This window comes from Felis catus, chromosome C2 (genome assembly GCF_018350175.1).
Source record: "Felis catus isolate Fca126 chromosome C2, F.catus_Fca126_mat1.0, whole genome shotgun sequence".
Lineage (NCBI taxonomy): Eukaryota > Metazoa > Chordata > Mammalia > Carnivora > Felidae > Felis > Felis catus.
Window position 1 is genome coordinate 14,749,804 of NC_058376.1, and position 27,890 is coordinate 14,777,693.

The following is a 27,890-nucleotide window of genomic DNA, read 5'->3' on the forward strand; positions in this document are numbered from 1 at the left end:
TGGGCATAATCCTGAACAAATATGTTGTAAAAATCTACTGTTTAGAAAAAGAAACAAGATACATTGGTAGAAAGAGGGACAGAACTATCTGGAACTTCTTCTGTCCCCCTAGAGAACTTGTGGATATTCTGTCTTTTAATGCAATCATTATCATATTGGTTCAAAATGAACTTAATTCATGGCTTTTGTATGATACATTTGTATGTGCAAAATTTCCTGGGGTCTACCTTCCCACAATACTTAAAATTTTGAATGCTTTCTGAGTATCTCCAGTCATGGCAGATTCTATGTTTTTCTCCCTGCTTTTGGTACATGATTCTGTCCCTGCTTTATAACTAGACAGGACCCCAGCTTGCAATCTTGAAGTTTATAATTTGGGGGGACCTCTTTAAGAAAAAGAATACAACATTATGAATATAGTAGTAGATATAAACACGAATGCTAATTTAGAATAAAAATAATATTAGCAAATACAAACTTACAGGATGACAATAAAAACACAAATATCACAAAATCAAGACAACAATATGATATCAAAATCATCACTATCATCTGTAATATTTCCTCTATATTTATGGCCTGCATAGTCTTTGATCACTTTCACATATGACAATGATTTTGTCAACATCATTTTCTGTAGAAAGAATAGAATATAACTCACTTTTTCTTCCATAATTATGTACCAAAAAATACTCAAATTATTTCTGATGACACAGAAAAGGTCCTTTCAACATTGCTATTTATTAGTAACGCCACATCTGTAACGTCCTGTGTTGTTTCTCCTCAGCTGATGCTTCAATCCTGAGATCAGGCTTATCTCAGCCTGGTGTCCCTGCCTCACTTCCCCATCCCAGTCTGCCGGCCCTGGAGGCTGCTGACTTGTGTGAGAATCAATCAGCTATGGATCCTCAATTTTAGTGATCTTCTACTGGATAGCTGAGTAGTATCTTGGTTCTAATCGTTCTTGAACTCAAAACTCCCTGAAGGCCTTTTATTTCTTTTCAATTTATTTATTTGTTTTGAGAGAGAGGCAGAGAGGGAGAGAGAGAGAATCCTAAGCAGGCTTCATGCTGTTAGCGCAGAGCCCTACATAGGGCTCAATCCCACAAATCATGAGATCATTACCTAAGCTGAAGTCAAGAATCAGATGCTTAACAGACTGAGTCACCCAGGTGCCCCACACCTCCCTGAAGTTCTGAGGTTCATCAGGTTGATTCTAGGAGCCAGTGGTAATACAGGCAGCCTTCTGGATCCACCTACAGCCCCAGAACTACTACAAGGGCAAATGATTGACTCCCAGACTATGGCAGCACAGCCAGAGCAGTGGGTTCCCCCAAACCTCCCTGGAGGAGTGGAGTGGAGCCTTGGAAAAGGTCAGACAAAGAACCCTAAAGAGGACCCTCATGTTCAAGCTTCATTAGGTTAAATATGTCTCTGTCTTAACCTTAGTTGCTCTATCCAAGATGCTTCAACATGTGCTGGTGATATTCCGTCTGAGATATTGGAAACCTGCATGCAATGCCCAGGTCTCTCTTCAATATACCTTCCATGGAAACGTCTCTGTCCAGAGTCCCAACCTAACTTTCAATAATTGCATTGTTGTGGTTTGTTGTTGCTTTTGTTATTTTTCACTGGTCCTCTTTGACTCCAGGTTTTTTTTAACAAAGGAAAATATCTGATAGAAATATCACATCGTTTGAGTCTCTTGCCGTTTCGTGCCAATTTCAAGATCAATGAACTGATGCAACAGACACCAAAAGTCAAATATGTGGTGTCAGACACTCAGAAAGTATAGTGCGGTGGCTTATGGCATTGAGTTGTAACTCTACTTGATAAAATGACTGTACAATTTTACTGTATATGTTTAAATTAACAACTTTCCTCATGTAAAAGCAGGTTCCGTTGCAGCGTTACAAAAAGAAGCACACTCTGCAGGACTTCTTCAAACAGCTACTTTTAAAAAGTTTATCTTACGATCTTTACATTTTGAATTTTTCTTTCCTACGAGCTCTCAACTACTGAAACAAGAGTCCTAGCCTACACAATGCTGTGAGCACCATGCCTTTCTCAAATACTGGTTTTCAAAGAACTTCTTCAAAACGGTTGTCTTATCACAAGTAAGAGTGACCCTTTGCTCACTGGATAGAGGACAGTTGTTAACCAAAATAATAAAGTTAGCAAAAATTGTCCACAGTGACACAACCCTCCAGCTGTCCTCACAGGGACGCAAGGATGCCCTTCTCTTCCCCATACATCTGACTCTCCTCGCGTCAAGGAGGAGTGTTATACCGGTTGAGATCACAGATGGCAAACTGTCAGGTCCTCTACCAAATCCAGCCCACACACAAGTTTCTTCATCACACAGGTATAGGTCCCCATAGGCTTTTCATCAGACTTCAAATCAGTCGCCAATATTTAAAAATCAAAAGAAATCACACAGAATATGGAGGTCTGACATCTTCTAAATTTCTGACGTTCTGGTTATGCTGGGCTCCCTTGCTTCCGGCTGCCTGGAACAGACTACAAACTGCCCCATTCAGAGAAGATGTGTTCCGCCCCCCACTTCCTTACAACTTCAGTTACTCCTCTTTATTTAACAGCTCCGGGGCCAAATTTCAGCGGCCATTAGTCATTAAGCCCGCACTATTATTTTGTTGTGTTAGTTAATGTCTCTATCACATGTGGGAGAAGGAGAGGTAAATGGAGAGACTTTGGGTTTTAGGACATTTTGTGAAAACGCACTGCTTGGGCACTTGAAGAATAGTCTTCCATATTTAATAGAGAAATATAATGTGTCCACGTTGGTGGATTGGGATGTAAAACGTCGATCATGAAACAAATCACAGATCAGATGGACCACCTCACTTATGTTTAAATACTTTACACACCAACAGAACTTGACATGGTCTTTAAATACTGGGCAACAACTTAAATCAGTGGTGTCTTAATTCTGAATATGCAACAGAATTTACAAAGGGCCATTTTAGACATAACGAACCAAGCAGAAAATAAACAATTTTATTTATTGACTTAGGTATGTATGTATATATGTATGTATGTATATATGCATTTATAATTTTGGGGAAAGCACAAGCAGGGGAGGGTTAGAGAGGGGGGACAGAGGATCCAAAGCAGGCTCTGTGCTAACAGGCTGACAGCAGTGAACTCAATGTAGGGCTCAAACTCACAAACCGTGAGATCATGACCTGAGTTGAACTCGGACACTCACCCAACTGAGCCACTCAGGTCCCCCCCAAAATGAACAATTTTAAAAACCAAGTGATTGAGCTCCTCAGGCCGTTCCACATGTGGTTCTAATGTACCACCATGGTTAGATTAAAGGGTTAACCAAGTTAAATTAAATTAAATTAAATTAAATTAAATTAAATTAAATTAAAGGGTTAACATCTAGCCAGGAGCCCACAGGAGATGCTCATAGCTGCGTGACATCATACTACATGCCTGACAACTGTAACCACCTCTGTGCAGGGATTGTCTTTCCAAGAATATAAAGTACAACATTACAGAGAGAGAAAAGGAAATCTATTTTCTGCTTATAACATCATAATTCTATTGTAATGGGCAGTTGCTGCTAATAACACGCTGCACCCTCTCTTCTTGCTACTGTGCAGATATAATAGCTGTTACGAGTGCTGTTGTTTGGAAATGTTGAAGATGGATTTAGTAGCATTAATATCCATCCTGCAAGATGCAGCACCCTAGGGTTTGAACAAAGGCTACGTGTCACTACCCAGCGACATTGTGCAGATGGCCTCATGATGAGTAGTAATGACTCACTATAAATACAGGAGAGAAGAATAGCAATTGTGACAGACTGTGATAGCTAAAATGGAAGGCAGAATAAAAAGGGCTTTTGCATTAGAAATCGGATGTGGAATGTGTGAGTGGAAGAAAGTGCAATGGCCTGTAGTACATCCATGTAGGCGCTCCATAGACATGTTGATTGCATGTAAAGGGAAATTGTCTTCATGTTTTAAATGCCTTAAGCAAAATAAATCATGTAAGAGTGTTATGTAAGTATTTATTTTTGTTCCTTCTTTGGGCAGCTTAGTGAAAGTTGACTATGTGTATCTATTGGACACAGAAGCTTTTCTACTCCGAGGCCACGGCTCAACTAAGACCCATAGGCTTAATGTTTTCCAGATGATAACAAGTTTTGACCCAGTGGAAAGTAGTGAAATGAAGAGAAAGAGTAGAGACTAGTAGATGTGTGTGTGTGTGTGTGTGTGTGTGTGTGTGTGTGTGAACACCTTCCTCTCCTGCTACTTTGTGGAGGTCTGGCCTCTTCCTGAGGCTGGCGTGTCCCTGTCTCCTGCTTCATTTCCTTCTCTCCCAAGCCTTTGCTGACTGAAAGCACAGGAGTGGCATATACAAGGCAATTCCATATTTACTCTGCATTTATTCATCTAACCTCTGGAAACTGACATAGGATTAGGGGAGCTCTCTGTTCATGAATTTCTTCCCTTTCCAGTGCAGGGGTGAGAGGGGATGGTACATGAGCAGGCATGGGTCATGGCATGCAGAGGGGAGCAGGAACAAGAAAGGTAGAGGAAGAAGTTATTCCAGGGCACTTCTGGATATTCAGCGGCTTCAGAGTAGAGGGTACTTGAGGTTTCTTGGTTCCCAGGGCTTCTTTACTCTTATAGTTAGGCAGGAGCCCTAGACAGAAAGACAGCTGATTTTCTCTAGAGAGGACCTTGTTTAATACTGCTTCATTGACTGAGCTGTGTCACAGTGGCTGGCTGGAGGCACAGACATAGCAGAGGTCATGGTTTCCCCGTGTCTGTTGGAAGCAACTGGAGACAGCGCCAACATCAGGGACACCTCCAACCCAGGGTCTTGTTTTGGTGTCTTTGCTTAACTCCACTGACTCATTTTCCCATTTCAGTGCTTAAATTCTATGATGCTAAAATTTGGTTCTGGTGCCCAGAGACTAATTCCTTTGCAAGTTCTGCCCCATTCAAAGTAGACTCAGGTTTCAATGAGAAGGGATAAAGGCTGTAAAACAAAGTGTAGCTCACGTATTCCTCAGGAAGTGTTGTCCACAGGTTACGTCTTTCTTGCTGGCTACCTTTCTTGACATTGACTTTTTAACTCATCTTAATATCAGGATCTGATTTGTTTGTAGAGATCTGGAATTCCAAATAAATAAACAAGGTAATCTCGGGGCATTGTAGAATGGACTATGTTTGATCACTCAAGATTTGAAACTCTGGTGCGTTTCAGTAATGCCTGTTAAAACATGCAGGTCAGAATCCCACCAGCACAGAGGTGGCTGTGGGGAAGGGGCCTTCACAACTGAGAGAGAAGGTAATGTGAAAACTCAAAAGCAAAGCCTGGCATTGCCTTTCCCAGCACTATGATCTTGTGCCATTGACTTGAGCTCTCTCTGCCCCCACTTTTCTCATCTGTGACATGGGAATAAGGGTATCTCTTGCATTGGGTTATTATAATATTATAAAAATTAAAAGAGATAATATAGGTAAAATACCCACAAAATTGCCTGGCAATTAGCATAGAGTATATGTGAATCTTTGCTCAAATAATCCAAGAAACCATTTCCCAAGTGCTTCTGAGGTATCGAATTTGAGAATCGTTGCTGTAAATATCTTAAATACATTTTTATTGCGTGAGTCATTCTTTTTTTATTGCCTGAGTCATTCTTTAACAAAAGAGCAAAATGTTTATAATTAAATGAGAAACTTGGGATTTCCAAAAGTACACTTGCTTAAAAACAAGAGTATAGCAACTGCAACCCTCTATAGAAAGCGCTGTTTTAAATTTTCAGAAGACTGATCAGCAAAACCAGTGATAAATGATCTCTTAAGTTAATGGCTTAATGCTGTGCTCACATGCTATGTTTCTTATCCCTCTCGAATGTCCCTTTCTTTCTCTTCCCAACCATCCCTTACTTCCTTCCTTTTCCTTTTCTCTTTCCCCCATCTTTATGTTTCACGCACCACTTATCTTGGTTGAGCCGTCTAGACCAGTAATACTGTCAGACCAAAGAAATGTTTCCATGTGTCCCATTGGTTAATGTTGACCCTCCCCTATACTTACTTCCAAGAGTAGTTAAGCATTTCTATTCATTTATCTTACAATGCTTGCGGTTTAATTAGTTTTGTTGGTATTTTATTTCATTGTAGATCAGATGTCTTTGAACGAAAAGTTTCTAGCTCCCATTTAAAATTTCGCAATCTCCATGTCATAATGCCTTTTTAATCAAACATTCCCAAAGGCAAACAACTTCAAGATGATTTGCAAATGTGGCCCTGATGACACTGTTCACAGCTGCACATATCTGGCCTTTAGAGTTCTTAGTCTGTTGCTTTTCCAGAGTATTTTAGGAATTTCCAGCTTCATGCATCCCATCTTAATTTCCCAGATACAGTTGACCTAGAAGAAGGACCACCCTCCTCCCCTCAGTTCCTGTGTCACCATAGACTTGCAGTAATGTTTATTAAGAAGATGATACAGGCAGTCTTATTATTGGCTTTATTATTTTTACTTGTTGACAGTTGAAAATACGTGATCCTCTGTTCATGAACCCAGATTCTGCTGCTTGGTTCCTTAGGAAACATAAATAGAAGAGTCTGGTACCTTGTCAGTATGAGACACTAGGAAGTGGAGGGTCGCAGGCACCCTGTGGTGCTGTATGGATGGTGATTACCGGATTATTGGCCATGAAAATAGTCACCTTCGTCCTATATGTGAGAAAGGGATGATCTGTGTCTCTTAAGTAAACGAATAAAACATATTCAGCCATGTCTGTGCAGAGGGAGATCAATTTCCTTTTCATTAGATAACTGATTTAGTGAAACCCCGGAGGACTCTACCAAGTTGTTTTCCTCATACACACACCCAATGGAAAGGGTTTATAAAGTTCCTGAGGAGACAATTCACCCCAAGTCCTCATTAGACCTAGAAAAAATTGACGTTTGGAGACACTATCTAATCAAAATTTTAAAATGCCTTTTTTTCCCACTTTAATGACTGTTTGTCTCTTGTTATGGATTAAATTGTGTCTCTCAAGATTCATATGTTGGAGTCCTAAACCTCATTACCTCAGAATGTGACCTTATTTGAAGATAAGGTCTCTAGAGAAGCAATCCAGTTCAATAGTGAGGTCATTGTGATGAACTGTAATCCAATATGACTGTTGTCATAAAAAGGGGGAAATTGGGGCAAAGAGATATTCATGCATAGAAGGAAGGAGATACTGAGAGACCCAGGGAGAAGAGGGGTGCCTACAAGCCAAGGGGAGCAGCCTGGAACAGATCCTTCCCTCACTGCCCTTAGAAGGACCCAATACTGCCAATACTTAGATCTAGGTCATGCAGCTTCCAGAGCTGTGAGACCATGCATTTCTGTTGTTTAAGCACCCAGTCTGTGGCACTTTGTCAAATTAATACATCCTTCATCTGTCAGAAGGGGGTCCTGTCTTCCCAGGAATTGAGTGACCATGGTCATTGACTCCATCTTCCCATGTCTACCAAGTTTCTGCTGGTCACCAGGGAACCTTCCAGCTATCGTGTGCCCACTTATTATCACGCTTCCTCACCAGTCCTTCCAGAGGATGGGACCATGAGCTTGGGGCTGTGGACTCTAGTTTCCAGTGTCTGGGCTGTGGATCTGTGGATCTGAGAACTTCCCCACCTCTCATGTTGAATTGGGCCTCTTGACACACCTGTTGTTTCTCTAGGAGAGATCTGTCTCCTTTTTCCTGACCAAAATGTGTTCAGAGGTCCATAAATCAGCATGTTGTATTTCTAAGATCTCAAACAATGAATTTTTAAAAACTTTATTACTAAGGAAGCACTAGATCTTTTAAGTCAGGAACTGCCTATCCATTTCTAATAAATGAGACCTATTTTAATTCACTGACAACCTATGCCACAAATAGAAATATGCAAGTTGCTACTTCCAAAATTATCTTTCTTCCCGACCTCACCCCCAACCCCCTTCCTTTCCCTTTTCTTAGGACACATTTTATTTTCACTACTCTCTGGATCATCTCTTTTTAGTATGTCACAAAGGAATAGAAAGACCACCTTATGTTACAATAATTTACTTAACATAGAAATTAGGCTCATGTTTCTATTTATTTCAGTGTGTTTTATATGTTTTTAATCAATTTTCTTTGGCATGAAAATGCATTGGTTCTGCTTCCCTTAAGGTATGCTAACCATTTAAATGTAAGGTATAGGGTTTCTGGAGAATATGCAAACCAGGTGCCTCAGATATTGAAATCACTGCTACAGTTAGATTCTTAATTAGATCTCCTTTTTCTCTTTTTGCTTCTCTTTCTTGGTCTCTATCCAAACTTGGAGCCCCAAGCAAGATATTTTCTAAAAAGCCCAAACAATGATTAGCTTCTCCCCATTCCTCATGAGATAAAGCAAAGAGTACAGCTTAAGAAATGGGCTGAGAAAAGATCTTTCTTTTGTTCTACCTGCTTCATTTGAGACCTGTGTTGTCTCAAAGAAACAGGATCCAACCTAACTCTTATCATCCAGAAATATATTCCAGGTCCCTAACAGAGTCAGTTGGGGAAAATTTGAGAATGGATTTGGTGCTAACAATCAGACTATAATGATCTCATAGACTTTATTCATTTGCCCATTTGTTTATTTATCTGTTTGTTTATTTATCTATATATTAACTCATCTATTCAAAATTAGTAAATATCTATCTTGTGTAAGAAACTCATGTTTATGAGAGCAAATGAAATGAATAGAATGAGTGAGCGAGTGAATGAATGAGTAAATGAATGAATGAATGAATGAAAAGAATGGAATTTGGGGGCACCTGGGTGGCTCATTCAGTTAAGAGTTCAACTCTTGATATCAGCTCAGGTCATGATCTCATGGTTTGTGGGACCAAGCCCCACGTCGTGCTCTGCACAGAGCCTACTTGGAATTCTCTCCCTCTCCTCTCTCTCTGCCCATCCCTCACTTGCTCTCTCTCTCAAAATACATAAATGTTTAAAAAATTGGAAACAAAGGGAATTTTGAGTGAGACAAACATGAATGTGAATCTTGATTCCATTACTTAGGTGAAATTATCTTATGTAAGCTTTGTTTGCTTCTGTGTCTGGCAAGTGTAAACAACAGTGGAATGTATTTCTTAGGAGAATCAAATTAGTTTGTATATATGTAAATTCCTGGTTTTTTTCATACACATTGATCCTACTTCCTTTTCTTTCCATGTAACTTCTATGTTATTCCATATCCCTTTGTTCTGATCTCTCTTCCAGGAAATCTCTTTCTTACCCAGGATGACTTTTTGGCTAACCTTTTTCAACTTCTTAGTATTTGCATCTGTGCTTTCTCCGATATGAGTTTGCTTTTAATTATTAGCAGTCTTAAACCTGTCTTTCTATAGCTTCGTATGCTCATGATATGTGGCATGTTAATTAGAAATTAAAGTGATTTTCAGGGTTGACTCACAGAAAAGCGATGAACATTTTTGAACCAAGGGGGATCTTTTCAGAGAAAAGTTAGAAAAGGCTTCATGGGAGCCATTATTTGAGGGGGACCTAGACTGCAACTCTGGAGTTGCAGTTGAATCAAAAGAAGGATATATTCTGAAAAGACATAAGGATTTGTAAAGGTTATATAATCAGGGTGGAATTAAAATAAAATGTTTATTGAGAGAGAGACAGAGAAAGAGATGGAGAGAGAGAGAGAGAGAGAGAGAGAGAGAGAGAGATTCCCAAACAGGCTCCGCACTGCCATTGCAGAGCCCACACAGGGCTTGACCCCGTGAACCATGAGATCATGATCTGAATCAAAGTCCAGAGTTGCACACTCAACCGACTGAGCCACCCAGGCACCCCCAGGGTGGAATTTTTTTTTATATATTTATATTTTCTTTTAAGGGAGGTAGATTTTGAGTATCATTGATGTTTAGGGTGGTGGCATAAAGTTGTAGTAAATCTTAAGAACTGATTTTCTGCTTTGAATTAGTAAGCATAGACAACAGTGTAATTAAAATTTATTTTCAACAAGGGCGCCTGGGCGGCTCAGTCAGTTGAGCGTCGGACTTTAGCTCAGGTCATGATCTCGCGATCAGTGAGTTGGAGCCCCTCATCAGGCTTTGTGCCAACCACTCAGAGCCTGGAGCCCGCTTGAAATTCTGTGTCTCCCTCTCTCTCTGCTCCTCCCCCGCTCGCGCTCTGTCTCTCAAAAATGAATAAACCTTAAAAAAAATAGAATTTATTTTCAACACAACTGTTGAAACGAGAAAAACCGAAAATTGTTGAAACCGAGAACAGGTACTGAGCATGCCCCAATCCTGATCATTCCAATATTTCTCACTTTGTGCTCCTAATAGTTCTTCAGTACTTACCCTGCCCCCAACCTTTCACTCTCTTCCTTCTCAAACATCTTATCCATCTTCCTTGTTACTAAGGCAGTATAGTTACACACTAAGAGTGTGGACTCAGATAAAGCTATGATGGTACATGGTCCCTGCTGCTTTGGAGCTCATCTATAAGAGAATAAAAATTGTAGAACTGTTGTGAGTTAAATAGAATGATTTATGTACCATGGACCAGGTACCAGCACAATGCCTGGTTCATATAAATTGCTTCTTAAATATTATCCACTATTATCAAGAGAGAAAATGGAGATTCTGCACTGTATTCCAAAAATAATCATTAAACTCTCTGTTTTACCTTCATGTTACAAAACAAACAAACAAACAAACCAAAAAACAACTGGAAATGCTCTTAGGTGTGTTTCTAGTTCCAAAGAACTCGTCAGGACTTTCATGCAACTTGAGTGAGTTAATGATAGCAAACTCAGTGACGTCAGAACTAAGATGTAAATAATCACGAGTATAGTGTGTGAAAACTCACATTTTACAGCAAATGGCAAATGTGGTTTGCAACTTTAAGTGAACAAATACATCTTAACAAATGTAGTTTCTCCTAACAAAGATTCATAGTCTCATATTTCAAGTCAAGAGTTCTTAAAACTATTATAATAAACATTTCAATATTACAGGAAATCAACTTGTACTTTTGGTAAATAAATACACAGAATACATCTGTCATTGTGATGAGATATAGAGTATATACAGATTTAATTTACATTGAATAGTACTGGCTTATGAATTATTTTTAACATTCTTTCTTTTATAAAAAGACAAGACTAATGTCTTTCCCAGACGGTGCTTTACCTTTTCAAAACACTTGTGTTGAGAGAAATTTTGATTTCCTTTAAGTGTTACTGAGATTTTAAAGCTTGTGATTTTAAATATAACATAATCCAGAATGACCCAAAGATATTGAGATATCCACAAGTTTCATATTATTAATATTATTGAAATAAATGAAGAAACAATAAATCAACAGAAGTAAATAGCAGAGTGACAAATCATTACACTTTTCTGATGAAAGAATTTTTTGCTAACACTTTAATGTCTGGTACTTTTTTATTTTCTAGCATTTTCTAATGCCTTAATAATGATCTGTCATGGTTAACTATAACATTTCCACTTGGCTAATTTACAGTGTCTGGTTAGTTTTCAAATACCAATCGAGATGTAGTGATGATTATTACAAAAATCAATAGATTTTGAGTATAGCAGATTACTTCCATAATGTGGGTGAGCCCTATCCAACCAGTACAAAGACTGAAGTTTCTTGAAGAAGGAATTTTCAAGGTTGCAACATAGAAACCCTGCCTGAGTTTTCATCCTGCTGTGTTATGGAACCCAGACTCAATACTGCCAAGTCAGGATGAATTTCCAGTCTGCTGACTGGTTTTATAGATTTCAAACTTGTCAGTCTCACAACCACACACAACCCTATTGTAAAAAGTAAATCTCTTTGTCTCTGTACACACACACACTCACACATATGCATATTACACCTATACATGTGTCTATTATGTAAATTTATGTAAATTTACTGTACCTATAACCACCCGCACCTATTATCCGTTCTGTTTTTCTGGAGAACTCTTTTATGCTCTCCAAGAAATGAATGATGGTCTTCATGTTTGCTATCCGTATCTTCTCTGACCAAATTGATCATGTACTTCTTGAATCTTGCTTGAACTTAACTAGGGAGGAAATGTACCCGTCCTTCAAAACTGGACAAAGAGCAAAAACTAAACAACAAACTGTGGTCATATGAAAACTCATTATGAAGACTGAATTCTCGGAAAGTAAATTTTACCTTAGAGTCATAGAACTTGGCAATTGTCGGAACCTTCAGGAGCCATGTGGTCCTGCCTCTGATCTATGTAACAGCCTGAAGTCAGCTCCTATAATTCAGTGTTATTTCCACCATAATACACTAGAATTCACTTTTGTCAGTGTAAGAAATCAGATGTTGTAATCTGCGGTTTCACACACTAGCATTTCCTTGATATGTTTACTAATATCTAGTTCATATCTCTGCTTTATTCAGGTCCTAGTTAGGCTGTTTCTGTTTTGACTACAGTGCTGAATTCAAACAAACAAAGCAATAAGGAACATAGAAGTTGAAGGCAATACTGAACGCCCTTTCTGGTTTCTTAAATTTTTTTTTTTTTGCGAGAATGTGCACATCTTTGAAAATTTCCAAGATGGGGCTTTGAGAACTAAGGTTTGGAAATAGTTGAGGAGTTGAGTGTTTTCTAATCCTCTTAGAAGAATCAGCAGTGTTTATCAACCGACAAGCAGACTGAAGAGTGAACCTCCAGCAGGTTAATGATGCACCCAGCACCCAGGGAATGATCTTTACTTCAAATGCAAGGTGAAACCTGTCACCATATCCTGCCACCTTAGTAACGCACTGCTAAATAAGGTGCTGAGAGCAAGTGAGGTAGAAAAGTGGCCATGCGCGTCCATACGAAATGACGCAGAGGAGAAAACTGGGGCAGCTGCTCAACGGGAGCATGTGTTCTATTTTGAGGCGATCAAGTTCAATACGATTCAAAAGATGCTTGGTTTCGTTAAAATACTTTTATTACAGATAAGCAAGAACGTTTCATTTGAATGCACATCTGAGAGAAGACAGGTCTGTGACTATTTTGGTGGAAATGATAAGCAATAAAACAAGACAAATGAGATAATAAGTAGGAGATTGTTGGTTTTATGCCTTCTGGATTCATGTTTTGCTCCAACAAGTATCATTGAACTTACTTCGTTCACTTTCTAGCCAGAGTGGTCCCAGCAATGGCTTATGCGGTCCATGTGGTCGGGAGACAGGTCACCACTACTTCTGCCTGTGTCACAGCACAAGCATATTTATATGACCACTGTTGCTGGATTCTGAGGTCATTTGCTGGGATATCTTAGGTAAAATGGGGAAATTCCTTGATACATAAACATTAAGAGCTCAAGCAAGAATAATAAGACATCCTGGGTAGCCCTATACCTATAAAATACATTAAATTGACCACGGAAAACCTTCCTATAAAGCAAATTTCAAGCTGAGGTGGCTTCATGGGAAAATTATTCAAAATATTCAAAAACAAATTCTACATAAACTATTTCAGAAAAGAGAGGCATACACACTTCCCAACTAATTTTACAAGATCAACATTACCCTTTTAGAAAACTAGACATGGACAATGTTATAAGAAAATTACAAACCAATTCCCCTCATACATAATAGGCATTAAAAAAAAGTAGAAAAAACATCAGTAAGTCTAATCCAGTATATGTTAAAAGCATAATATCTGATCAAATGATAAAATGATCAGAGATGTTTTTCCCAGGAATGCAAAGTTGATTTCAATATTCAGAATTACCCAGTGCAATTTACCATATCAGAAGATTAAAAATTCAACTACACAATAATCTAATAAATGCCTAAAAAAGCACTTGGAAAAACTCAACATGCATGCACTCATGGTAAAAGCTCTCAGCAAGCAAGATTTAGGAGAGAACTTACTTGGATAATTGGCATCTACAAACCACACTGGTGGCATCATGGTTAACAAAGAAAGACTGAATGTTCAGGAATAAAGCAAGCATGTGCTTTGCCCACTCCACTCAGCATTGTGTTGAAGTTTTTTTCTCTTTTCTTTTTCTTTTTTTTTTTTGAGAATGAGAGTGAGAGAGAAAGAAAGAATGAGCAGGGGAGAGACAAAGGGAGAGGGAGAAAGAGTCTTAAGCAGGCTCCAGGATCAGAGCAGAGCCCGATGCAGGGCTCGATCCCATGACCTTAGGCAAAATTGAGAATCAGATTCTTAACTGACTGAGCCACCCAAATGTCCCTGGAGGTTCTACCCAACATGATGAGACCAAAAGAAAAGAGTCATACTTATCTTAAAAGAAGAAAGGAGGCGCCTGGGTGGCTCAGTTGGTTGAGCGTCCGACTTCTGCTCAGGTCACCATCTCGCGGTCCGTGAGTTCCAGCCCCGCGTCAGGCTCTGGGCTGATGGCTCAGAGCCTGGAGCCTGCTTCCGATTCTGTGTCTCCCTCTCTCTCTGCCCCTCCCCCGTTCATGCTCTGTCTCTCTCTCTGTCTCAAAAATAAATAAATGTTAAAAAAAAAAGAAGAAGAAAGAATATTGGCTTTGTTTGCAGATGACATGATAGCCTATGCAAAAGACTTGAAATAATTCACAAAAATCTGCTACAACTAATAAATGAATTTCAGACCGTTGTAGGATACAAAGTCACATAAAAATGTAATTCTACATAAAAGTGATGAGCAAATAGAAATTGAAATTTTAAAATGCCACTTAAAATGGCATGAAAACCCGCAACATATTTAGCTGTAAATCCAACAACACATATGCAGGATTTGTGCACTGAAAACTATAACCCTTTCATGAGAGATAATAAAGAATGTTTATTTTTTTTTTAAATTTTTAATGTTTATTTATTTTTGAGAGACAGAGACAGAGCACGAGCAGGAGAGGGGCAGAGAGAGAAGGAGACACAGAATCCAAAGCAGACTCCAGGTTCTGAGCTGTCAGCCCAGAACCCGATGCAGGACCTGAACTCACGAACCATGAGATCGTGACCTGAGCTGAAGTTGGACGCTTAACCGACAGAGCCACCCAGGCACCCCTGAAGTATTAAAGAATGTTTAAATAAGTGTAGAGACAGTTCATGTTCATGAAACAAAGAAAATGAAGATTTTGAATCTCCCCCAGTTGAACACAGATTTAACAAAATCCCGATGAAAATCATATCAGGTTTTTGTGGAAATTGGCAAACTCGTTCAAAATTTATATGGAAACACAAAAGAACTCATATAGGCAAATGATTTGGAAAATAAAGAACAAAGTTTGGGGATTTGCAATCTAATGTCAAGGCTTACTATAAACCTGTAGTAATTAAAGCATGGTAGTATTGGGTGGACGTACACATTAATGGAACAGAGGAGTAACTCCAGAAATAAATCTGTACATGTATGATTAATTGACTTTGATAAAAGTATCATGGTGATCGGTGGGCAAAGGGTAGTCTTTCCAGCAAATGGTACTAGGGTAATTGGACATCTTTATGACAAAAAAAAATTCCTTCACTCAAACGTTGCCCCCAATACTAAATTTATTTGATAAATTGTACTTAGTCAAAATTAAAAACATCTGCTCTTGAAAACACTTTGATAAGAAAATGAAATGACAAGCCATGAGCCACAACCTTGGAGAAAATATTGGAGAAACACATATTTGATAGAAGCCTTGGATCTAGGATATATGAGGGACTCTTACAACTCAATTACATGAAGCGAAACAACTCAAAAATGATTTAAAAACTTTGACTACATACCACTGAAGGAGAGACATCAAAGGCAAGTAACACGTCAAAAGATGCACAATATTATTAATCATTGGGGAAATGGAAGTTAAAATCACATGTCGCACCACCACATGCCTCCTAGAGGAGGCAAAATAATAATGGATAATGGCAATGATAAATCATGATAATAGGTCTAGTGCTCTTGAGGATTTGGAACAACTGGAACTTTGCTGTTGGGAATGCAAAATGCCACAGCCACCGTGGAAAAACAGTGTAGCAGTGTTTTTGTGATGCTAAACACGTAGTTGCCATATCATCCAGCAATCCCACTCCCAAAAATTTATCTAGAAAAAATGAAAACAAAAAGCATGTCTATGAAGAAACCTGCATATAAGTGTTCATGGCAGCTTTCTCCATAATTGCCCCAAATTGGAAATCATCTAAATGTTATGGATAGTGAATGGAGAGCATACATACAGTGAAATGCCACTTAGCGATGAAAAGGAAGGGACTATTGAACTATATGACAACATGAATGAAACTCAAAAGCAGTGTATTCTGTAAAGGAAATTAGCCACAAAAAGCTGTGTAATGGGCGATTCCATGTAGAGCGCATTTCCGAAAAGAAGAGCCTATATGGACAGAAATTCAGATACATGGTGGGAAGCCATCGACACAAACAGGCACAAGGAAACCTTGGGTGATAATGGAAAGCTTCTGTATTTTTGTTGTGTTGGTGGTTACATGACTGCTTATGTCTGTCAAAACTCATTGAGCTGTATGCCTAACAGAGGTGAATTTCATTATGTGTATATTTTACCTCAATAGAGCTGACCTTAAAAAAAAAAAAGTGAAAAAAAAAAACCAGTGAAACAATCAAGTGGAAGGGTCTATTTGCAACATACCAAAGATGAAGGCATAAAATAAAGACTACACAAAGAACTCCTAAGAAAATAATCTGAAAAGCAGAATAACTCTATAGAACCATTGATAAAAGGTAATAACAAAAAAATAAACTTGAATGAGTCTTGGTCATATCACTGGCAAATGATGGAGTCAGGATTCAAACCCAGCCCCTCTGAATCCAGGGCCATGCTCCTAATTACTACGCTAAAATTGAAAATGGAACTGAAAATTCCTAGCAACTCTACCTCTACATATATACCTGATGGGAACTCTAGACGTGGGCGTGGGCGCAAATATGCTCCTTGCCACATGATTTGTGATAATGAGGAATCAAAAATAATAAGGAGATAGATAAGTAACATGTGATAGTGTTATATTGAAGAATTCTATATGGTAGCAACAGAAAGAAACCAGCTCATTATATTATAATAAAGTGGCTGTTTGCACAAACTCTTGACGATCGAACCAGTATCTGGGTTCAAATCCTGTATCTGCTACCGACTACACGAGTGGCCATGGGCGAGTAACTCAACTCTCACCCTCTCTAAAATAAGAACCATGGCAATATGTGCCATGTGGATTATTAGGAAGACTCAATGAGCTGATATTTGTAACAAAGTCCTTCGAACAGTGCCTGGGACTTGAACGTGCTACTGAAGTGAAGATAGAAATATATAAATATCAACATGAATATATTTTAAAGGTAATTTTTTAATGAAAAAGTGTATTTACAAATATATGTGCAATAAGACTGCGTTCTTAGAACTTAAAACAATAATAAGAAACAACAAAGTGCATACACTTATTAATATGTGTGCAGAAAATTTCCTGGAAGATTCCTGCAGACTGAATGGGTTTCCACTGGAAAGATCCCCCTCTCTGTCCCTCCCCTGCTCGCGCTCTTTCTCCCTGTCTCAAAAATAAACAAAAATTTAAAAAATAAAGTAAGAGTATAGACTTAAAATGGTCAGTATGAAGCAGGAAGGGGCTGTGGTGATCTAAGAGGAGTGCCAGCGCCCAGCAGAGTCGACCAACGAGACAGGTGATCTCTGGCAATGTAGCAGCTTGCTACCTTGGCCAGCTTGCTAGGTGCCTGAGACAGAGGCCAGGGCAGAGAGACGGAGTGATTTTCCTCATCCTTTACCCAGAAATCGGTCTTTCCGCCCATACTTAACTACAGCCTTTAACATTTGCTTACTTTGAAAAATATCTGAAAACGATGTGAAAGGAGATCGTCATCTTAAAGACTGAACCTGATGACAGGCAGTGCCCTGGAAGAACAATCATTACTCAAGGAATTCATGTCATTAAGTTACTTGTGGCCAGTGAGTCCTCTAATGCTTGGTTATTCTATGTAGTATTGGTATTTTTCCATTTCAAAAAAGATGTTTTGCAATGTAGCATTTTTCTTCTGACCTATCCAGACGACTTTTTTTTCCTTAAACACTTTGCCTGTGCTTATAGGAGTGTTTTATTAGTCCAGGATCTACCTCTGAACTTAATAGTCACTTCAGTTTAGTTTTGTTTTTCTCTTCCTTTCAGAGAGACACATTTATTAGCATTTATGAGCTATTCACTGGTATCTGTACAAAGTGCACAAATGACTAATGAAAAGTGTTAGCCTAATTAGGAATGGGTGTGGGAGATGTTAATTGGAATTGACTTATTCCAGAGTTATTTCAATGTTAATTCCCAGGACTAGGGATCTGGCCTGGAAAAGCAAGAACTTCTGAATGTTAGAAAGTCTTAGAAAGTCTTTTTTTTTTTTTAAGTAGAATCAAGGATTAAGAGGAAGAAAGAAAGATTATGCATTGTAATGGAGTTAAAGTCTGGCATTTTAAGGCATCCCATGTGTTGGGGGTGGTACAAACTTCTTTAGTAAATTTAATAGGTGTCCATTCATAAAGCATAACTTATTTTCCTTCAGTGAATCAGAGTGATGGTTTAAGTATTGCACAAGGGCACTTCGTGTGATGCATGCCACACTTTGGATTCTGCATGGGAGAGATAATCATAAAACAAAGTAACTAAGTGCTCTGAAGCAGCGTGCTTTGGAATTCAGCAAGGTAATTTTCAGGTAGTTAAGGAGCTTTCTTTTCAATGACAATTGTAAATGCCATTCCTCTTAGTTAAACCAAATAAAATGCCAGATTCTAAAGAAGACGAATGGGCACAAACGAGATAAGAAACAGCCCTTTTTCTTCTTCTTCCTTATTTTTTCCCCCATTAATCTAAGTATGGGTTATCCAGGTTCTTTTCTCTTTCTTGAGCTAGAAAGTAAAATATACTTCAAATGCATACAGATCAGTGATGCATGGAATTCTACTGTTGAACACTATTCAATGCAAATATTCTTAGGAGAGGTAAATAAGGCTTTTATTAGGCTTTTATATCGTAGTATAAATAAGCTTAATAGATACTTTTCTGAGACAAGTTAAAGTTAAATTTGCTTTTATATTTGCAGAGTATTTGAATCTTGACTCTGCATAAGGAGACCGTGGTTCAAGCTTCTGTCTTTCTTAGCAGTTAGGAGAAATTTACTGAACCTCTTTGAGGCATAATTTTTCAATGTGTGGGTTGACCAAAGATACTAAAAACCCCTGTTGCTCTAATATTTCAAGTTAGTTGCCTCAGAAAATGTTAAATGTTAATTCCTGAAATATTATTTTAGATGAAAATTAATAACTGCAACTCAGGATATGTCCTTTCATCAAGAAATAAGGCTAAACAACAACAACAAAACTGTATGTTGACTTGGGCAAAAACAGAAAATAATGCTTGCTACAAGACCGACTCATCAGAAAATATATGCAGAAACCCAGTTCCAGCCAACACTTCTATTTAAAGTCTCACTCAAAGTGTTGTATCTGCCTCTTTAAAGAACATCCTCTAAGGAAGGCTTTTAAACTTGTATTCCCTTTAAGGAAATCCATGGGCATGAACACCAAGGGTAATATCCATACCCCTTAATTCCAGTGACAAGCACAAGACATGAGAAAGCCAGGCATATCACAGAAAAAGGCAGGCTGAGTGCTTTGCCAATGAATCTACAATTTAATTAAGCTAAATTAATAGATATCAGTAATTACATGGATTAATTCGAATAGAAAAAAGAGTAAAAGGTTCAACTGATTGTCGGTGCTGCTGAATGCAGTTAGTATTTGGAGAAATCCATTCTAATGTGCTTGTGAGGCAAAGGACAAACCACTGATTCTCCTGATAACTTCGTGGAAGTGAAGAGGAAGCTTATGCAATTCCATTTGGTAGGGCAAGGACTCACCATCCACATGGACCATAAGGCAGAGGCTATTTGGGAATATGATGACATATAACTTCAAAGATCAAATCACAGAGAATTTCTGGGGAATTAAATTGAGTAGCTTCTTCCTAAGTGTATCAGAGTGATTGAAGCACAATTATGTGAAGACGTGATAAATGAGACTTAAGCAATAACCTAGAGAGGCCTTCTTGCATAAAATGACAAGCGCGGAGGAGGGACATCTGGACGGTGACACACCCAGGTCTAAGAGTATATATAACATGGAGTCCCGACCATGGCATTGAAACTCAGAGCATCTTCTGACGCTCACTCAGCTGAACTCCCATCTCCTGCCAACATGACCTACAGCTGCTGTTCTGGAAACGTCTCCTCCCAGTCCCTTGGGGGCTACCTGCGCTATCCAAGCTCCTCCTGTGGCTCTTCTTCCCCCAGCAACCTGGTCTACCGTACTGACCTCTGTTCTCCCAGCACCTGCCAACTGGGCTCCTCCCTCTACAGCGGCTGTCAGGAGACCTCCTGTGAGCCCACCAGCTGCCAGACGTCCTGCGTGGTGTCCAGCCCCTGCCAGACGTCCTGCTCCCGCCCGAGGACCTCCACGTTCTGCGGTCCCTTCCAGATGACTTATTCTGGGTCTGTGGGCTGTGGGTCCAGAAGCTGCTACTCTCTGGGCTGTGGATCCAGTGGCTTCAAACCCCTGGGTTATGGAGTCTGTGGTTTCCCTTCCCTGAGCTATGGATCCAGTTTCTGCCGCCCAACCTACCTCTCCTCCAGGAGCTGTCAGTCATCATGTTACAGGCCAACCTATAGATCAGCCTTCTGTAGATCAACTTATTGAGCTTCCAGACACTTTGAGCAAAATACTTCAGTCTCTTTTTACAGCTGCTCTCAAAGGGTTTCAGTAATGTTAGCTAACCCCTCTCACCCCTCGCTCTTCACCCTTTCTCCAGCATCGAGTACTGGCTGACTGTCTAGTTCTTTCAGATGGTGAAATTAATGAATGACCAAAATATTAAGTGCATGTGTGTAATTTTGAAACGATTGACTCAGAATTACATAAATTCTTCTTGCAGGATGTCAGTTCTGTTTGACCTAATAAACTCATTCATTCTTGCATCTGATACGTTCTCATTGTTCCTTATTGATTTTCAAAATTTGATTTGCGATCTATCTTTGGGGCTCCAGAGCTTCAGAACACCTAGGAAATGGTTTTGGATTTCCCTAGGAAAAGGCAGCAGGCGTATGGTGAAATTTGGGGGGCACTCCACTGCCTAAGACCTAATAAGTGTGTATGTCTTCCACCATCAAAGCTGGAAAGGATTTTTATTTTTGAGAGTATGCCCATATAAAGCCAATATTCTCATCATGTTTTTAGTGAAGACACCTTCTTCTGCCAATTATAGTTGGTTTTGAGTTTACATTTTCAAAGCAGTATTGAATTAGAGTTTGTCCAGAGATGTCAACCAGGTGAAAAGCATTCATAAAATATATAAACTATTTGAGTAAATCTGCTATGTTGACATGAAAAAGAGAAAATATGAAGTGTTAGGGGTTGAAGGACATCATGACTATCTTTAAATATACGGTAATATGGGTTATACTGTGTGTGTGTGTGTGTGTGTGTGTGTGTGTAAGAGAGAGAGAGAAAGATATACAGAGTCTGAAGGTTTAAAATGAGCAATGGGAAGAGTTATAGGGAGAAATATTTTGGCCCGTTATAAAGAAATATATATATGTGAATTATAAATTTACAAAATTATTATGACCTGGGTACACTGAAGCTATTCAGTTTCTCAACAAGGAGAAAATGAATAGCCACCATGTTTGTTTGTTATAGTGACTTCTTCACTGAATTAGAGGTATGGTTAGATACCTTTCAATGTTCTGAACCTTATAACCCACATAAGTATCCTTGGGATCCACTGCCCAGTAGTGGTAGTGAGAAGAGAACACATTTTTGTAGGATACTATGCAGATCCCAGGCAGGACACCCTTTGTGTTTATTTTCAGCTTGAGCAAGTTTTTGTCTCAGAGGCTAAATGCAGTGTCAGAATTCAGTTCAAACTTTTTCATGACATGTTAAGTGAAAACTCATCATGAAAGGGAGAGACACCAACAAAGATTTACCATTTACTCTAATCATGTGCCATGAATGTGTATTGATTTGTCTTCCCTGATCCCTTTTCCCCAAGCTTTTTCTAACTGAACCTGAGAAAAGAGAGCTTCTTTTCTCTTATATCCAAGGCAATAATGGGCTAAGCATGGAGGCATCAGAACCAGGTCTTCTGGGCCCAGAAACCCGCCCAAGAGACAGAAAATAGAGGAATAGAGAAGAAGGATGTAGAAGTTCCTAGTGACCCAGGAGACTCCAGTTTCCATCATTCCTTAAGCCAGCTTTATTAGCCCTTCCTGTACTTGGATTATATGAGCCAATAAAGTCTTCTTTTGGTTGAAACTAATTAAAATAATTAAAATAAAAGAAGATTTCTGTCACTCACCTCTAAAGAGTTATAATTAATAAAAATGTGTCATCTAGGTGCAGAGTTACTCATTGACTTTGGTGTAAATAAACACTTAAAAATTTTTTACCAGTAAGAAAACAAGATTCTGTGAGACTGAATTTCATCATTAGCAGTGAGGAGGGGCTAGTAACGTGGGACGAGTAGAAGGTAGAGTAAAGAAAGCTTCTCAGAAAGTAAACTCAAAGGGGTCACAGTGGCTTAGCCAATGAGAGAGTCCTGGGGACACATTCAGCAAGCCTAGTGAAACTAGAAGTTTCTAACTTGAGACAAGGAAGGCCCCACAAGGAGTGATGAGCACGGAGAATGTTTTAAACAGAGAACAACTCCAAGATGGAAGGAAGGGACATCCAGTGACACGGAACATCTAGTACTGGAATGACTTCAAGATTTTCCCCCACTCTAAGCAATTTCCCCCACTCTTAGAGATTTTTCCCCACTGGGGATCTTTGAGGTGAGATGCTAAAAATTAAAATGGAGAGGCAAGGGAGGGGAGAGGAAATGCATACATCGGCATACCGCTACTCTGTAACCATTTCCAAGTATAGTATGAAGATGCAGATTTCAGGGGCGCCTGGGTGGCGCAGTCGGTTAAGCGTCCGACTTCAGCCAGGTCACGATCTCGCGGTCCGTGAGTTCGAGCCCCGCGTCGGGCTCTGGGCTGATGGCTCGGAGCCTGGAGCCTGTTTCCGAGTCTGTGTCTCCCTCTCTCTCTGCCCCTCCCCCGTTCATGCTCTGTCTCTCTCTGTCCCAAAAATAAATAAATGTTGAAGATGCAGATTTCAGGGATCAGGCAAAAAGAATGCCTTTTGCTCCCTTCATTCTCTGCATGGTACTTTTCTCGGCCTCTCATCGCTGCTGATTTCCATCTTCCTATTTTTCTTCCCTCACCTCTCTGATCTCCTTCTCTCCTTCTTTTCTCCTCCTTCTCCTCCTTCTGCCTCTCCCTCTCTTTTTCCTCCTCCTCCTCCTCCTCCTCCTCCTCCTCCTCCTCCTCCTCCCTCTCTTGCTGTCTCTGTCCCTCCCGTCTCTCTCCATAATGTTTACCTCTTATGTGCACTCTGCTCTTTTCCACATCCACCCTCTGATGTCCTACAAGTCTGGGCACCAGGTAACACCGGTCGATGACTGTTGGATGATGGTGACAGAGTGTAATGGAAAGCTGGACTTTATCATTGCCTAAGAAGAAGCTAAGAGTGAAGAGGGGCACTGGCCTTTCAACCTCAGTCTGCTCACTCATAACTACCCCACTTCTAATGCCCTTACAACATGACATCGGCTCCTTGCTGTGAAGTCAGCTCACTAAATATATCTGGAACTACAACTTTGCATGACATTCTTTTGTGAAGAATGCTGGGGGCTTAGAAAAGACAAGGACTTTTGCCTGTAAAGGGCTAGTTCACGTGTAGTGAAAGAGACAAACTTCCTCCCATGATCTCGGTATGAAGGGTGGGTGTAAGTGGGTACCAGAGGAACCTCAGAAAGAGGTAAATGCTAAGCAATGGCACAATCACTTGGAAGAATATTGTGTGGGGTTTTAGGAGGAAGAGTGCGAGTTCTTTTCATTGAACTATAATATGTGGACTGCAAGAGCTAAGAGATTACATAATAATTAAAAGTGAGATGGTGCAGCCCTAGGGGTCCAGAAATCGAGACAGAAGCGACACCCATGCTTGACAAAGCCTGAGCCTTGTGTCTGGCATGACAAGATGTCAATGATAAAAAACAACCTTCACATTTGATATGCAGGAGTGGTCCTGTGGGCTCATTCTTGGGAAGCAAAATTAATGTGCTTATTTATGTGACTGGGGACTCATTCAGTTGCAATTAACAGTCTAATAAAATGCTAACACACACAGGGTAGACTTCAGGGATGCACACTACAACTTGAGAAGGCACTGAACTCCCAATTAAGGGAACATGAGTTGCTTCTCAAGTTCCAAATATTTTAGGCAGCTATTCAACAGGAAATCATACCTCTCACAATGCCTTACCTACTGTTCCTCCAGGAGTTCCCCATACTGTCCCTTTAGGGGTTTTCTGACTTCCCAGTGTTCTGCTGTGTCTATCCTCATTCCATTGATTTGCTTTACTGCAGCGTCTCATTCTTAAGAGGCCACTCACTGTCAGGCTTGTGCAAGGGATTGCCTCCTTAAATGCTGCACCCCAGGCTTCCACCCACTCTCCCCAAGCCCCAGTTCTGGACTGCATTTACCTCTATTTTGTAACTAGGATGTGTATTGACTATCATATGCACGCCAGGCAAGAATTGTTGCTTCCTGCGGGCCCCACCATGCTGCTGACACGGAGTCTTGGGTCTAGGGACATAATAGTTGCCACTTCTGGGTGGTGGACCCTGTTTCTGCCACCAAACCTACCTGCTTCTGTAAACTGTGTATTTTGCCGGCCAGTCTGTGTGTAAATGACTCATCAAACTGCTGCATGATCGCATTTTTTGTGTGTGCAGACTACACAAGCTTCTAGTGATGTTGAGCACTCTGTACACAATCATTATTATTGTCAAATAATGAGTATTCCCTTATTGAACTGTGGTCTTTCCCTGGATAAACTGTACTTGTTCTAAGATACCCCCTGTAATTGGACAAGCAACCTAGAGAAAAATAGCCTCTGTCCATCACTCCTTCCAGCTGATTAATCCACTAAAAATTATTAACTTTTAATAATGTTCCATTTCAAGCCTCATCCTGTGCAACAATGTAGATCCTCATAAGCACACATAACATAATAAGGAGAAATGAGATTGTGGATATTTAACTCAATGGAACCCAAACTGGACACTCTATTATTTTTTGTTAGTGTGTATGTTCTGGTGTATCTTTTCGGTGCTCTGGGTTTTGAAAAGATATTGATCTTTTTGTGAAATATACACCAAATTTTTAGCTTAGAAAAATGTTGCTATATGTAGGATTACTATAGGTAGACCGGGCTTTTGAAATCTTTTAATGTTATTTCCCTTGTATGGTACCATGTATAGGGAAGGAGAGCAAATAAAACATGTGTTGGGACTCAGGTTCTATTCCTGGTTCCCTTGTTAACTAGATTTTGATCTTACATACATCACTTCACTTCTCTGGGTTTTGTCTTCCATGTATGTAAAATGGGATGGTCCTTGATGATCCGTGATCTCTAAGATTTCTTTCAGCATTAAAAAAACAATCCATGTAATATGGTAATAGTATCATGTGGGGGGTGAGCCTGTTAATGCCCCTACCGCAGTTTAAATTCTTCTTTGTGGCCTGGAAAGGGAGGAATGGAAGGCAAATATATAAAATGTGACACGATATACAACATATTAGCATTAAGAGAGAACTTCTCAAATAGTAAAATCATGATTCTCGTGTAAGTAAAAAGCAAACACAACTGAAACATCTTAGTTCACTCATTAATAAATGAGTGAATAAAAAGTTACAACTGGTTCAAAGGAGAATTCAAAGAACACAATTATGAAGGCTGTCGGAAATGCTGAAATGAATTTACAGAGACAGCTACAAAGTGGTCACTCTACAGAGGAGAAGTCAATGGCACTGGATGGAAATCATTTCAATTTCTACAGATGAGAATCATTTGTATTATTATCAATTTTCTGCAACAAAACAGATGAAAAGCAATATAAAGTGGAGATATCCTGAAAGCTGAGTGAGACAAGCCACACAGCACTTCATTCCCATGTCCCCTAATTCAAAGTCTTTCATGATTTCTGACAACAGTATGTGAAATCAGAAATGTGAATTGTAAAACATATTAAAACATGCAATCCATGTGAACAATATTTTTTCTTTAATATAGAAAATAAGAAGAGAGGGAAATTATATACACTGTGGCATGGAAAGACCTACCTTTCAACTTATGCTTTTCTGATGGCACTTTGTCTGCTATAGTGATGTGTGGAAAAGGGACACAGGGATGTGATATTTTGACTTTACATTTTCTTCCTGCCCTGCCCTGCCCTGCCCCTCACCTCAGTTCAGTTGCTACACCACTGCTTGATATCACTGTTTAGGAAAAACAAGATTCACTCTTTTAAAATCTCAGATTTAATTAAACTAAATAACATTATGTAAATGTAATAGCCGCAACAGGTGGTCCATTTTTCAGATTCATTACCCTTTTTAGTTTTTCTAACATGAAAAAGTTAACCAACAGCTCCCACCTTGATTGTAACAGTGGTTACATGTATCTGTCATGGGATAAAATCTATCATGGGATAAAACACAGCTATACAAACACACACACATACGCACAACAAATGCATATATGTTTAAATTGGTAAAACTGAATAAGGCCGTAGTCTGACTGACAGTTTTGCACTAATGTCAATTTCCTGGTTTTGACATTGTGGTACAGTTAGTTAAGATGTCACTATTGAAGGAAACTGGGTGAAGTTCAAGGGATTCTATGGTCAAGTTTTGCAACTTGCTGTGGGTCTATAATTATTTGAAAAAAAGAAACAGTTAAAGGAAAGTTAACCATATGTTGACAATCTAAGTAGACTATCAATTGGTTAAATGTGATATATGGTTTATAACAGGTGTTTCTGGAAGATTCATATGGGCACGCTAATGTCTGTGAGTTAAAGTGACAAGACACAGTCATCACTGATATAAGAAAGCTCTTAGTCTGCCAAGGGTGGATATGGAGGTGGTGAGTAAAAGTCAAAGGATTACAAATTGCCCAAAGTTTTCCTTTTCTTCTATGTTCACCAGGTGTCTATCTCAGAAATTGTAAGATTTCCCATCAATCTCCTTTTTGCTTCTTGATGGAGTCAGTAAAATTCTTCTACTCCAAATGACTAAAGCCCCACTTCCCAATGTTTATCACTTGGACCATCGGTCTTAAGGGACACGTAACAGATTAGAAACAAATGTACATTTATGTGATAAATATTGGACTAACCAAATTCAACAAGTTTGCTTTCTTCCTCTTTCTAAGTTTTAAACTATACTGAAGTATATTGCAAATTCCCAAAGGAAAGAAGATTATAGTCCCCCCACCCTCACCATGGTGGAGTTTCAGAGACCCTACGTGAGTTTTTTTCCCAAGTCCTTTGGGCCAGATAATATTGTAATTTTTAGTCAAAATCAGTCTTGGTCAAATTCTATCCCTTGGACAATGAGGCATTGTCCTTATTTCAGGGAATTTTTGCAAATGGTTAGCATCTAAATTTGTCTTTGATGTGCACTCTCTTTTTGATACTTTACCAGCAAAATAATCCCCGTCATGTAATTGAAAGGGAAGCTGTTATCACACTCATAATCATAAAAAGAGTGAATAGTGGCTGATTCTGTGTTTTTAACAGCTTACTCTTCCTGCCGGGCAAATGACCACAGAGGTTAATGTCTTGACTATAAAATTGATTCCAGAGGACTTCACTTTCTGTGTCCTATGGATTGTGCAAGGTGAAGAGGTGTCAGTGACTGTTCATTTTCTCCAGCTTATAAGCCAAATTGGAAA

General features: G+C 39.3%; 1 protein-coding gene across 1 annotated transcript; it reads left to right on the forward strand.

Moving 5' to 3' along the window:
* The first annotated feature begins 20,158 nt into the window (after positions 1–20,158).
* On the forward strand, positions 20,159–21,020 carry LOC101082768 (keratin-associated protein 13-2-like). Its single transcript, XM_003991509.6, has one exon. The coding sequence runs from the start codon at positions 20,177–20,179 to the stop codon at positions 20,735–20,737; it is 561 nt and encodes a 186-aa protein (XP_003991558.3). The 5' UTR covers positions 20,159–20,176; the 3' UTR covers positions 20,738–21,020.
* The last annotated feature ends 6,870 nt before the right edge of the window (positions 21,021–27,890 follow it).